The sequence below is a fragment of the Apteryx rowi genome, unplaced genomic scaffold (genome assembly GCF_003343035.1).
Source record: "Apteryx rowi isolate R43461 unplaced genomic scaffold, aptRow1 scaffold_315, whole genome shotgun sequence".
NCBI lineage: Eukaryota > Metazoa > Chordata > Aves > Apterygiformes > Apterygidae > Apteryx > Apteryx rowi.
The window spans coordinates 524,617-538,639 of NW_020449586.1; the positions used below are offsets into that span (position 1 = coordinate 524,617).

At 48.5% G+C, this 14,023-nt stretch overlaps 1 protein-coding gene across 1 annotated transcript in view; it reads left to right on the top strand.

Moving 5' to 3' along the window:
• The window catches only part of DYSF (dysferlin), a 124,622-nt gene extending 110,854 nt beyond the window's left edge, over positions 1-13,768 (top strand). The window contains exons 53-56 of the mRNA XM_026070619.1: positions 1,270-1,448; positions 2,908-3,017; positions 3,377-3,524; positions 10,000-13,768. Of these exons, the coding sequence (XP_025926404.1) occupies positions 1,270-1,448; positions 2,908-3,017; positions 3,377-3,524; positions 10,000-10,038 (476 nt within the window). The 3' untranslated portion in view covers positions 10,039-13,768. The remainder of the gene's footprint in view (positions 1-1,269; positions 1,449-2,907; positions 3,018-3,376; positions 3,525-9,999) is intronic.
• The last annotated feature ends 255 nt before the right edge of the window (positions 13,769-14,023 follow it).

Consider the following 14,023-nt stretch of genomic DNA (forward strand, 5'->3'; position numbering starts at 1 on the left):
GTGCATGTTCTTGGCCCTTCCCAACTGTAAGGTAAAATAGTGTAGCAGAGTAAATTAAATGCACGCACTTTAAGCTTACACATTTCACCTTGAGACGGATGTCCATTGCAACAGCTCAGCTGATAGGTGGTAACGTTCTCAGCCACTGCAGATAAACTATATGCATTCAATTTGCTATTCTCTCGTCACCCAGGAAGTCTGTAGTAGAGAACTGAGCTCAGATTTCCTAAAGGTTAGGAAAATACACTAACTGTAGGGCCACTCTTTGTCTGCGAAGAAAGCTATTAATTTTGTGGGATATCATTCATATTTAGACTGCTGCAACTACTACCTTGGGCGGGACAATAAAACAGCATGTCTGGAGATCTGTGAGCCTCCTGCCCAAAGCTCTTATACTGACTGTGCTGTGGATGCATTCAGTTTGAGTTTCACCTAAATGTCTTAGTCTTCACTGAAAATCCCAGTCTGCCTATTTGATCTCAGTGCAAACCATCCAAAGTTATAGCTGCATACGGGCAACTACAGGGGTAAAGTAGGTAAATGATAAGCATAGCTTTCATTAGACTTTTATTAGATCTTGGTTAGTGATGAAACTCAATATAGACACCCAATGGAGATATAAATGTGGTCCTGACTGTCTATTGGACATTTTTCACCTATAGAATTCAAAGGGCTTTGCAAAATGAGCTATAAGTGTGTGGATTTGTGTGCTCCCTCCCTTGGACCTTCCCATGGGTACGCCCACGCTGTGGGTTAAGCATGCATTCTATGCAATCGCTCTCCAGACCTGGCCGACCTCACTCCACAGTTGTAGCAACTCCTCCTGTTTTAAGCATCCCACCTCGCTGTGAATTTTAGAAATGCCTTGGAGTAGGTCCACCAGGACAACCTGAACAGCCAAAGTACTCACCAGCCCAGCCAGTCAGCAGATAGTTTGCAGGGTCTAGCAACCTCTCCTAGAAGGACTTCATGGTTACCACAGCAAGAAACAGTGGGATACCTTTTGGACCAGAGCTCGGGTCTTCCTACGCGCAGTGGTGATGCTGAGTGCTCAAGTTCTAGGCAGAGCCAGGGGCTAAAACCAGTGCTATGCTTGGAAAATAAGACCACACTTGAATCTGCTCTTCCCCTTGCTGTGTGGGTGTATGCCCAAGCTCTCTGAGGTCATGAGGGTGCCATGGCAAGTGTTTCTAAGCCTTCAGGGAAATACTCCTTGCTTTAAGGACCTGTTACACCAAGGCATCTTTCTTGTAACATTCCTCCTTGCAGGCTCCATTCAGATGGATCTCAACCGGATGCCCAAACCTGCCAAGACTGCCGAAAAGTGCTCCTTAGAGCTAGTAGACGAGACCTTGTCTTCAGGACGTTTTGTGTCACTCTTTGAGCAGAAAACCGTCAAGGGTTGGTGGCCCTGTGTTGCTGAGCAGGATCAGAAGAAGATCCTGGCAGTAAGGACTTTCATGCTCTTTGGCAACATCTTTACGCATTTTCCTGTGGGGGGAACTCACTAAAAGTGTTGAGGAGGGAAGCGGCTGGGCCAAACTCATGCAGGAAGCCATGGTCAGGGCAGGAAACTCAGTTTTGGAATTCAGATCTGGGATTTGTTACAGCATGATGTAAATGCCTTAGGACAAGTTCTTTGTCTTTTTGGATTTTGCTTCTGTGTTTTGGAATGTGCCAAATAATTTGACACTCTGTCACGTGTATTCTTAATGCTATTGTGTTGTGACTAGCAGTATAGGAAGGATTCAGTTGTCAGGCTAATATATTTAAAGGTAAGTGTCTGGGCTCCAATGTGAATTAGTGGCAACCATTCAGTACAGGTAGTGGAACTTATATAGTGAATGAAGTCATCCAATATAGAGCCTCAGTTCAGTTGCCTAAGCTTGGGTGTCAATGACATCTGAGGTGTCTGGGATGACTACCCAGATCTAGCAGATAGGAGACAGGACTCTGAGGGGAATGACAGGACATGCCACAGAGTCTGAAACGCTACGAGGTGCCCATGTTTAAGTGCTGACGCCTGACCTAGACTCACCTGCCTCAGTTGCCTTACTTGCTTCAAAGTGAAATGAATCGCTCTCCAGACATCATCAACGAGGTTCAAATAGATCTCCAGGGACTACAGTGGGATCCTGGACACTTCATGCACCTGTACATAGACGCTTTGTGCACCAGAGTATGGACATATCATGCACCTGTAGTTAGACAGCTACAGTGAACAAACTGTATGTTATAGTCCTGGTCCCTGAGACCTTGGAGTCTAAGTTGCCTGAGGCTAGGTGATGATTTCCTCAGAAGTATTACTTGATACCAGCTTTACTTAGATAATAATGTGGGTTTGTAAGTCCCAGCTTGTAGCTCACGAGCAAGTTTCTGGAGACTAGAAAATCAAATTGCTCCACATACTAATCTCAGTCATGGGATATAGGTAGCCCCGGTCCTGCAGACCTGTGTAATTATAAACTTTGATACTTGGTTTGCTGGGAATCATCGCCATTATTGGCTTATTATCCATTTTGCTGTCATACCTTCCAGCATCTAAACTCCTCTCCTAGACCTTTGAATTCTTTACATGTACAGCAGGGACACCAGCTTAGCTAATGATAATGTGGGGGAACCTGACAGGGCCTCAGTTGTTTTGATGGGAGGAAGATCAGTTTCAACAGGCTGGAGCACATCCATGTCCTGTCTAATATCTCCACTCCCATTCTGCAACGGTGGTCTTTGCTGCATAGGAATATTGCAGTGGGCAGGTGTAGAAATCCGGCCTTACTGGCCTCCTCATGGTGCTTATAGGTGGTGGTTGGGTTACACTTGAAGTATTTTTTTCTTTTCCCAATTAGTGTTTTGCATCATAAATTCATTTCTCCTCCTCCCCCTCCCTTTTTTTTTCAACCCACACAGGGTAAATTGGAAATGACTTTGGAAATTGTAGCAGAACAAGAGCATGAAGAACGGCCAGCTGGGATGGGTCGTGATGAGCCAAATATGAACCCCAAGTTGGAGGACCCCAAGTAAGAGCATCTTGAATGGAAAAATAACCATCAGGGCACAGAGTTCTTAAGGAGCAAATTAAAAACCTGGGATCCTAGCCTGAGACACGACAGTTTGCAATGGGCTTGCTCCAGTTTAGGTTCCATTTCTTGAGTGCTGTGCTCAGACTGTAGAAGCTGAGACAGTCCAGGGCGGCTGGGGGTTTGGCCTGGACAGCCAAGGAAGCCAGCTGACATTATCTGTCCAGGGGAATATGGGTTTCCAGGGTGTTCAGCCAACTCGTTACAGTGGGGCATCCCAGTCAGGGTGGTGGTCCTCCTTTGGGATGCTCGGTCCTACCAGGAAACTTAGAAGTGACCTCAACTTTTCTTGGCTTCAGACGCCCAGAGACCTCCTTCCTGTGGTTCACCTCCCCGTACAAGACCCTGAAGTACATCCTGTGGCGGCGGTACAAGTGGGTGGTTATCTTGGCCATCGTGCTCTTCATTTTGCTGCTCTTCCTTGGGATCTTCGTCTACGCCTTCCCGGTATGATGGGTGTGGGAGAGGGGAGGAGGGGGGATGAATAAGCCCCACCAGGTGTTCCCCCCAGTACAGTGCCAAGTCTCAGTGGCTGCCCAGCCTCAGTCTTGTCCGTGCACGTGCTTGCTCTGCCTTGACAGAGATGGTCCTGGTGCATGCGACTGCAGAGTCCCACGTTGGTCCCAGGGGAACAACACTGTGGACTGTTATGGGCCAGAAGCAGAGATTGTGCATCTGCTGCAGAAGCAGCGCGAGGCGCGCACCTCTTCGTGCCTGTGTTTCGATTCCTGCCTAACAACGCCAAGGTTAATTGATTGTTTCCAAAGAGACATTCAAGCGGCTGATGTCAGAGGTGTTGCAGGGTCGGTGGGAAAATCCCCAAGAAAAACGCAGCCTAATTAGAAATCCAGCCATTTTACAGGGCTGAGCAGTGGCAAAAAATATATATCAGTCTGTAATTGTTTAAAGATGCAGGCTAGCTTATAGGCATTTGGGCAGCCCCGTCTCTCATTATCAAGGCTTGGAACAGTTTATGCCAATATAATGTCTCAAACAAGGGGGAGGCTTTCCACCTCATTAATCAAGAAAGTGGCTTTTTCTTGCCCTGCTGTCAGTTCCACTGGCAAAACAAAATAAATAAATAACGGAGCCCCAGCCTTCCAGTTTGGCATAGGATGGATTTTTGTATCCTCCTCTGTTTCTACGGCACCGGAATAAGTCATGACGGCTTTTGAATTCCGTTTCCCCTCCTACCAGACTGATAAGAAAAATGACTCGCCTCTCTCTTTCTAGCACTTAACAAATTCAGCGCGCGTATATGAAAAATTTTTTTTAGAAAAGAACTCATTAGGGTAATTTATACCTTGGTATGAGAGAACGTGGCTGCCTTCCACAGATGGCTTCGTGTGTTTGCAGTGTGCAACTAAAAAGCGAGGTGTGGAATTTCTCCTCACCATTGTAATCACTTTCAGATGATTTGAAATCATGCATGCTCAGTTGTTCCCGTCGAGAAAAATGGGACGGCGTTAGATCACGCCTCTCTCTGTCTCCGTATCCTCATATCCATGGGAAGGGCTGGAATACTTCTCTTGCTGGAGAAGCAATTCCTTAGGTGCTAAGTAGTAAGAAGGAGGAAATAATTGTTCAAGCGCAGATTTCTGCTCCATCGCGTCCTCCCTGCCCTATACTCCAAGCCATTCGTGGAGACTCCCCTTTATGTCAAGTAGCAGAAACCAATCCTTTTTGACCAAGAACTCAGTGTTTCCCTGAAGCTGCAAGTGACTTTGCGTTCGTTCCAGTGGTATCATACAAAAGCAATGTTAAGAGAAGCAAAAATTCACAAACTATAAATATTGATTTACACTCATTATTACTTGGGATTTTTCCCTGTTTCCTAGCTAAATGTTGTAGTATTTAATTTCGTTTTGGTCAGGTCAACTTTTAGTCATATTTCTAAAAAGTAAGGCCATGTTTCATGGAATTTTTCTGTTTTTATGCATTTGGCCAGCTTCCCCTAAATTTTTGAGGTCGCTGGTTCTGTATCTATTTGTAGATTTAGTTGCTCTCCCGTTTCATCAAACACTAAATTTGGCAACAGCACTGGTGATGGTTTGTGCATGAAGGATGCTGCTGGCATGCCGACCTTCTGGCTGGGCTCGTCGTTACAAGCCTGATTAAACACAGCGAAGAACAATCCCCTCTCAGTTCTGCTCCGACTTGCGTGCCAGGAGCACCGTCAGGTCCCATTTAAAATAAGGGCCGTGTTGCGGTAGGTGCTGTGTCCGTGATGGTGCCACTCCACGTGTGCAGCTTCAAGCTCACGAGCAGGAGCTCGAGGGTCTTCTGGCCACCCAGCCCCTCTCATCCCAGTCAAAGGGGTGGCTCGTGGGTGGTGGCAGGGGAAGCTCCAGGGAAGGCCACGAGGGCACATGGCCCTCAAGCTACCCAGACGGAGGGGACGGGAATACAGGGCTGTCCATAGCAGCAGGGGCGCACGTGGAGGTGACGTCACTGATTTTCTACTTCTGTTGATCTTTTTGCTATAGCCTTGCATGAGCTCTCATCGGAAGCTTTCTGCTTATTGTGAGCTCCACTGGGACCTCCTGGGCCCTTTCGGTCATCACTTTTCAGGAGCTAGTCCTCGGCTGAGCAGGAGCCCCAGGACCTGCACGTGGCCTGAAAAAGCCTGTGCGCAGTGTGAATTCCCTGCCAGTGTGCAGTCTTAGGAGGCAAGGACCGAAAGCAGGGGATGGGGACGTAGGGAGTTTAGAAGACCTTGAGCTACTGGTTGAACAGGCATGATTTTAGGAAATGCTTCAGCGAGCGCCAGTGCCCAAAGGAGCCCACCCAAAGTGCTTATGAAGGGGGACTGAGCCACCTCTGTGGGAGAAAGGAGCCCAGCTCTGCCTGGTCAGCCTGCTGAGACACGTGTGGTTCCCAGTGCACCAGGCAAACATGTCCCGCATGCCCCAAAGGGGCCCAGAAGAGCCCCTGACCGCTGAGGAGAAGAAGCACCTATCTCCCACCATGGAAATGGAGGTGTCCAGTGTGGGACCCTTCTTACGAGGTGCTCAGTGCGAGGCACAGCCGTGGATGCGGTGCTGTCGCCTCCTGTTGTGTGCTGGGTTCCTTGCGTCCCTACCTCTTCTTTTGTAACGCTGCTGTAGGTCACCCCTGCTTTCTTCAGCCTAGAGTGGTCTAATGAAGCTTAGCTCAGCCGTGATGCTCTCATCTCCACCTGGGAGTGTCGCATGCCACGTGCCAGCCGCTGCGGGTTGTCTGCTTTCCAGCCAGGGATGTCTCAGCCCTGGCTCCAAACCTGGTTGTGTTTGGACTCTACCTGAGGACGCTGAGCTAGGATACCTTCGGTGAGAAATATGCATACGCAGCATCCACTGGGACACTCACCATGCTCCCTAGCTACGCTAACCCTGTATGTGTTGCCCTTCCATCTGAGACAGGAATCTCACCTGAAAACAAACCCAGGGCATTTCCATTGGCTCTCAGCATAAAAATGGGATTTTTTTGATTTATTCCTATTCCTCATGTAGTGCTGAAAGCGTCAGACCGCAGTCCCAGCTTTGCAGCCAGCGCAGTTCAGGAGTATGAGCCCGTTGCAGAGCCACGGACTCCCACCTGTCTCAGCAATGGATGGGCCGATGTGCTTCCCAGCACTGGCTGGACTCGGGCTTCTCCATCAACGTAAAGAAGCCGACGTCTTGGTCTTGTTCAGAATAGCCAGCAAGTGAAGTTTTACAGACCAGGGAAGCATTTTGCTCGTTACACAGAGAAACAGAATAGCCTGCAAAATAGGCAAGGCATTTAAAGCTGCTTTAGCGACCAGCACCTGCTGGAAGTAGAGGGAATCGGAAACCGTTGAAGTTGCGTGCTTGTGTGCTTCCCTGTTCGCAGGACACAGTCTGCGTGACCCCGTTTGCCCCGTTCCTCTTGGGGCGAAAAGCTTGCATGATTGCCCAAATTGCCTGCGCATCTGCCGTCTGCTGCCTTCCAAGCTGTTTGTCTGCACGTAACCCCCGTGCACTGATGAGCCAGCCCGTCCGTGTAGTGCTCAACCAGCCGTGGAGCTCGGCCCCTGTCCAGAGCGAGGGGGAGATGTGCCGGTGGGGAAAGGGCTGGTGGCACTTGAGGAGGAAGAGGAGGTTCATCAGAACATACGGGGAGCATTGCAGGAGGGGAAATTCAGGCACAAGCCCATGAAGAATCAGTCTTCATTAGCTCTGCTGTTCACAGAACAACTTGTTTTAGCGGCTGAGAGGTCATTTCCAACAGAAAAGCCTTTTGGTTTTGGTTGGAAAACTGCATGATATTGCAAATTTCCATAAAAAGTTGTCTAGTTTTACAAAAATGGGAAAAAATGTTGAAAATCTGATATTCTGAGGTTCTTCATTTTTACTGGGGCTCTTCCACCTAGTCTTAGTGTCAGGTTACTTGACAGTTTGCATTAACTTTCTTTACAGAGTGGTTGTCATTATGGTCTGTACAAGCTAGGACTGGGAACGGTATTCCTTGGATATTTCCTATATGATTTCCTTACGTGGTCCTTATATTTAACTTGACATCAGAAGATTCTTTAAACAACAGACGAAAGTATAATAAGATCCAGTAGCTGGAAGTCAAAGTTAGAGGAGTTATTCCAGTGGAAATAGGATGCTAATTTTTGAGAGGAAGGGTAATTAACCATTGCAACAATTTGCCAAAGGCTGTGGTAAATTCATCATTTTTTGAAAGGTCCACGTATTGAGATTGAATGTCTTTCTAAAAGATATGCTCTAGTTCCACCACGTATTCCTGTCCAGCAGTGTTCATTTATGGCACATTGAGGGGCCTTTTGGAAAGACTCGCTGACTTCATTGGACTTTTCATCTGATTTTGCAACAGCTGAGAAGAGTCTCAGGCTGGTGCTAGACAGAAAGTCAGAATGAAAGATCATAAAGTCCTGTCTGGGCTTCTGAATCTGTAAAGTATAGGGAATACTGTGGTTAAGATATCTGCCCGAAGCAGTGATTATTGTAAAGATTTTAGTGGCTTCCACCATAGAAAAATGTAACATGACTTCCAGCTGGATTCAGCTCTGTTTTGCAGTACCATGAAAATGTTTACTACCTTTTAAAGCTCTATTTGTGTTCTGCAAGCCCAGCTTTGCTTCCATTGCCATTAATTCTAATTACAGCTTGCTTTCTGCGCTGATTGATAATCCTGCTTGGCTTTCAACACTTTGTTAATACAAATTCATAGCTGGACAGAAAACTTGCTACCCTCCAGAATGCAACCAGTCAAATCATAAAAAATAGGAGTATTTTGGAGGATAGACTGAAAGACAAATGGATGGATAATTAATTAGAAGGTTATATTCCACTGGAGGCTTTTCTAATGACTTCTGGTAAACTGCCTTAGCTTTGCTTACTTGATTTATGGCATTATTAGAAATCCTCAATTGGCAAACTGCCTCATAATTTGCTACACGTTGTAATTTATCAAGATGCCTTTGGTCAAACTTTACTTCTGTTTTTTTTTTTTGTTTTTTTCTTCTTCTCCAAAGAACTTGCTCATAACTAGCATTATGCTTTGTTTCCAGAGTTGTTTTTTTAAAGCGACAGAGTGATAGAACATCCTGTACCAATTAAATTCAATATGCTTGGATGGAACTTCCAAATTTGCTAGTACGTGTGTGCGGGTGCGGGTGTGTGAATCAGAGCTACTTTAAATAGAGCTCTTTTCAAATGACCTGAACATGCGTCTTCAGATATTATTTTCCTTGTGGTCCTGATAAGCAGCATTTACACAGCTCATTCTTTTTCACAGTGTTGCCATCTTCTCCCCTTTCGAGGAGGGAATTGCACGTGTAATAGGCTAAAATATTGCGACACCTCATTTTCTCTAGCACCCTCCTTGCAGGATGCTTCCCAATTCAGCCAGGATGGGCAGAGCACAGTACAGATCCCTGCAAATGATCCCGGGAAGACCTTGCCTGGCGTGTCAGCTTGTTAGGAGCAATCATACGCCAAATGTTGACACTGAAGCAGATGGGTGAGGTGCTAAGAGGTGCAGATAGGGATGAGAGAAGATTTCAGCAGTAGGTTTGCATTTCTCCATTGCCTTTGGCAGCTCCTTTGGAAATAGTCCACAGATCTGCAGACTAGGTTCATACTCCGGTGCTCAGTCGGGATGGAGCAGGGCAGGAACCGTCCTGTTGCTGTCCAGACTGGCTAATGGTTGGTATATTCCCAGGCACAGTTTTTGGTCCATGCAAAGCAGCGCTCTCCAGACAGTACCATAGCACGGCTTGGGGGATGCTCAGGGACTAGGGCCAGTTTCCGAAGGATCTGACCCAGCAGGCAGAGTGGATGAGGCCACCAGTTTTGGGGGACGGTGGGGAGGGGGAGAGTTTAGCTGTATGGACCTAAGAGCAGGCCCTGGTGAGCGAGGACAGACTCAGGGTTTCTGGAGGAGCGGCGAGAGCAGGGATGGGGGGGACACGGGGAGCCAGAGGAGAGGGGGAGGTTGGAGGAAGCCAACCAAGGACTGGAAATGTATCCTCAAAGCAAGTAGGCATGGGGCGCTGAGATGATGCTGGTGGAGAGGTGGCAAATTCTTTAAGGGTAAGAAGAGGTGGAAATTTATCTTAAGAACTGGTGGAAGGAGAAGTCGAAGTCCCAGCATGACTCCTGGTGCTTGCTGGCTGGTGTGCGTGACCGCTAGCTTCTGCTGGAAGCAAGCAAGCCCTGTTTTCCCACGTGTCTTGGGCTTTCTGCTGTCCTTGCTAGCGGGGATGCTCTCCTTGCTTCTTGTCTCCGAGGGCTCGGACTTCGTCATGATACCCAACCGGCAGCCCTGAACACGCGGCCGCGGTCCCGTCCGCGGTTCTGTGCCGTACCCGAGAAAACGTTTTAACATCCACATGCCGGTGTGCTGTACCTGCTTCAACTCAACTTTCCTTTCCCTCGGTTTTCCTCCCCTCCAGAACTATGCTGCTATGAAACTGGTAAAACCTTTCAGCTGAAGCTGTGCTGGCGAACGCCGGAAAGGTCCAGTGCCTGCCTGGGGATTTTGGAAATGAGTTACTGCTCTGCACTGGATCACATCAGCAGATGGAGAAGAAAAAGGAACACGCTTTCTCCGGCCCTAGGCTGCTGCCAAAATGAAGATATAACTTTCCTTGATGCAGTATGCAGAATACCACCTACAGCACTCACCTCTGAAGCAGCACATAAACAATACCTAAGTTGAAATATTTGTTATTTTACCTCTCTCTCTGTCTTTCTTCCTTTTAAGCTGCTCTGATTTGTAGACCTTGAATATCAGTGCAAAACTGAAGAGGGTGGGGGAGAAAAGGACCTTTTCGTATGACTTAATCATAGGCTGCGAGAGTATAAAGATGTTGCAGTCCTTAGTAGAGGAATTATGGGCTGCCGGTCTAAGCAGTAGATGCAAGCCAAAAACTCTCAGGTTCTGAGCGCTTTCCTTTGTGCTCTGACAAGTCGCAGTTTTCCTTTGCCATGCAATGTGTGTTATCTGGTTTATATGTAAAGTCTACTGAAGTCGGAATGTGCTGCACAGCCCGAAACCCGGGGCTGTCACGTCGCCTTCCCAAAGAGCGCGGGAACCGTGAGATACAGGACCCAGCGCGAGGCTCTGAGACACGAGACCTGAGGCAGGAATTGGTGGTGATTATAAAATAAAAACTCCCGTCGAATTCTGTGCTCATGAAGGACCACGCAGTGTGGTCCAGGTTTTTTGGAGCCTGTTTTCCTTCTAAGCTGCTCTTTTACCTCTACAGTCCCACATGCCTCCCTTCAAAACCTGCATTTTGGTGGCAGAGTGGCAGTGGAGTCAGCCTGGCACCGGCTCTGAGAGCAACCCCAGGAGCAAAACCGTGCACGTGCACTTTGCTCTTCTCCCCTCTGATTACATACAACCTCTGCAGCCATAATTAAGTGGACAATATTAGTCTTTATTCTCCTGTGCTCCCAAACATGCTTACGCCAAACCGTACAAAGCCAGCCTGCAAAATAAGTTGTGAAACTCTCTGCTGCAGGACGCTGATGAGGCAGATAACCTGCAGCTTTGGGAGCAGGTTTGTTCGCTTTATGCTTTAAGAACTAAATGTTAGGAGATGTATCCTGTGGGTCTTGCTCAGCACAGGCTCCCGCCAGAGCAAATGGCAGTTTTGACAGAACTGGGATGGCAGTACCGAGACATTTCTGCTGTTTTGTACGTGAACATCAAATTTAGTCCCTTGTCCTGTCCATCCGGCTCGCCGCTGCTGCGGTTAGGTGGAGCAACGTAGACTAATCGGGCTTTCTCATGCTTCCTGGCACTGGCTCTTGTCATGAGAGGGTGTTAAGCAAAACAGCATTAGTCTCAGATTTTCCTCCTGCATCTGTTCACCCTGCAAGGAGGCATCTCCCAGAGCGGGGATCCCGAGCTGCCTCTCGTGAGACCGCTGTCCTGCCGCTCTGGCATGGCTTGGCTTGCGCCACGGTCCCGCCAAAGTAAAAGGAAGTTTCCCTGCTGCCTTCAGCAGGATGAGACATTTCTTCCTCGGTTTCGTTTGTCCCCTGAAGCTGCTGTTACTCAACGTGACACATGAGAGCAAGCAGCAGTGAAAAGTGATCCCGAGGGATCAACGTTTCTTGGGACAAGCTGTACTAATGTAAGCTCCTGCCCTGCTCCAGCAAAGCACTTAAGCATGTTCTTAGCAGAAGGCAAGGAAAAAGCACATTCTTAAGTGCTTTGCTGGATAGGGATGTGATGCCTTGAGCATTAAATCCCTTGTTATTCAGTGCTCTAACAACACCCAGCTTGCACGGGTCAGTTCTCTGCCGCTTGTGAAGATGGTGTCTTCAACCTGGAGGACATGCAGCTATGAAAATCCATCTTCGCTTCCGAGGTTTAACTGATTCAGTGTCCTACTTTCAGAAGTGGCTGATGCTTGGGAGGTAAAGTTGGCTCTGGGCTTGCGTGCCCCAGGGTGGGTGTTTCATTTTTTGCATTTGTTCAGTTTTTCCCTAGAAGCCTCCCAACATCACTCACGTCCACACCCCTGGTTATTAGCCATTATCAAACGACCAGCTCTTGGTCAAATTCTGTGCAATGCTTCCCCTCGAGGATCGGATGAGCTGAGGACAAAAGCTGCTTGGCAAAACTGGCTCTTCCTGGCTTGTGCTTGGTTTTGCACCTCTTTTTGATGATTTTTTTTTTCCATAGCTATTCTATGAAATGCTGGTGCCTGGGTGATTGGTTCTTGTACCACTTCTACCACAAACCAGCTCTGCTGGAGAGCCTGTAAGTCTTGCTGGCTACCTGCACACCTCGCTCTCCTGATCTGCAGTGGGAATCAAGCCCGTTAGTTCACCTCCTTGCCTCGGTTTGCGGAGTCTCTGAAATTTCCGATCTTGGTGTTATTACTCTGTGACCTCCACCTGTTTCAAAAGGAAAAATCTTGGTGCCCAGAGCCCCAAACAAGTGGGTGATCCGTGCTTGAGTACAAAGCGCTGCTTATATCTGGGTGCTCTAGGGCCAAGTTTCACGCCACGAGACTCTGCGGGACTGTGTTGAGTCAAAGCAGGCTTGAGCACGTGAAAACGTCAGTTCGGTCCCTTCCGCGTTGCTGCTTGAACAGCCACCTCCATCCGTTTGCCTCGCTGTGGGCCCTCTGTATCTGGGTTGTGTCTCTCTACCAAAGCCGCCCAGGAGGTGGGGACTATGTCAAGTCCTCCCTGCGGCTCCCTGTCATTCAGGGGTTTGCAATGGCTGGAAGATATATGTATCACCTGTCTATGCCTTATATACAATAGTGCAGATTTCACTGTGGTTACAAATGAAATGCTCTGAAACCTTCTGCTTCCTGGTATGTTTTATTGTGTTGATGGTTGTGGCACCTTCCCTTCCTGCTGCGTGAGTGCAGAAAATACAGCTGGAAGGAACAGAATGGGGAAATGAAGTGTCCTCTCCTCCTCTTTTCTCTACTGCTGTTACAAGGAAGAAGAAGTAGGAGAAGAGACCAGAAAGTGAGGAGAAGGGAGGATAAAAGAGGGACCGAGGGTTGCAATACTCCTAGGTAATGCAGCTGCTCCCACAGGCTTTGCCCTCCTGCAGGAGCTGGGAAGGCAGAGAGAGTTCATCTCATCTGACTGCCCCGGGCCAGAGACGGGCAAGTGTCGGGGACATTAAAGTGGATGGATACATGTTGGGGTGAGCCTGAGCTACTGGAATGTAGATACCCAGCTCCTCCTGAAAAGGAGGCGTTTTCTCTGCAGAAAAGCATCTGTCTTAGAAAAGGGCTTTGTCCCCCTTTGTCCTCTTCCCACTTCTTGACTTTGCTCGGAAAGCAGCACGTCCTGCTGGGTCCGGGTCTGACCAAGCAATAGTTCTCCGGCCGGTTTGGAGCTGGTGGTCCTTGCTGCGGAGGGATGGGAGGCAGGAGAGCAGGGGATGGGTCTTGCACCCCGTTCCTGCGACGTGCCAGGCTGCAGAGGTGGGTGCTACGGCATGGGAAGGGGAGAGGGCAGGAGAACCTAGCCGTGGTTTCCCACGCGCGTGCCGCATAGCCCTCCCGCCAACGTGTGCGCGTGCACGCACGTAAAAGTTAATTACAGAGCGTTCCACTGCTTAAACGCTTTTGTGATGCTTGTTTTTCTATTATTTCCTTGGTCTTTAGCTTGATGCTGTGCATAATTTAAGGCTGGAGTTATGAAGTGCCTGAGTTCTCCTTAGGGGAGGCCCCGACAACGCACCTTTGTGCCTCGCGCCCGCCTCGGCTCAGCCCCGCCAGCCCGAGGGGCGGCGAGATGAGGAGCTGGAAAGCTGCCACCCCGCGTTTGAGCTGAACTTCGTTAACCTCCAGCAGGCTCGCTGGCCTCGCCTGGCGAGTTCGGAAAAAAACGCAATAAAAGAGCCGGGCTGATCTGTGCCTTAAGTAATGATGATTCTGTATTAATCGCCTGGCCTTGCTCAGAAGGGAGAGGTTTTCGCCCGGAGCAGCG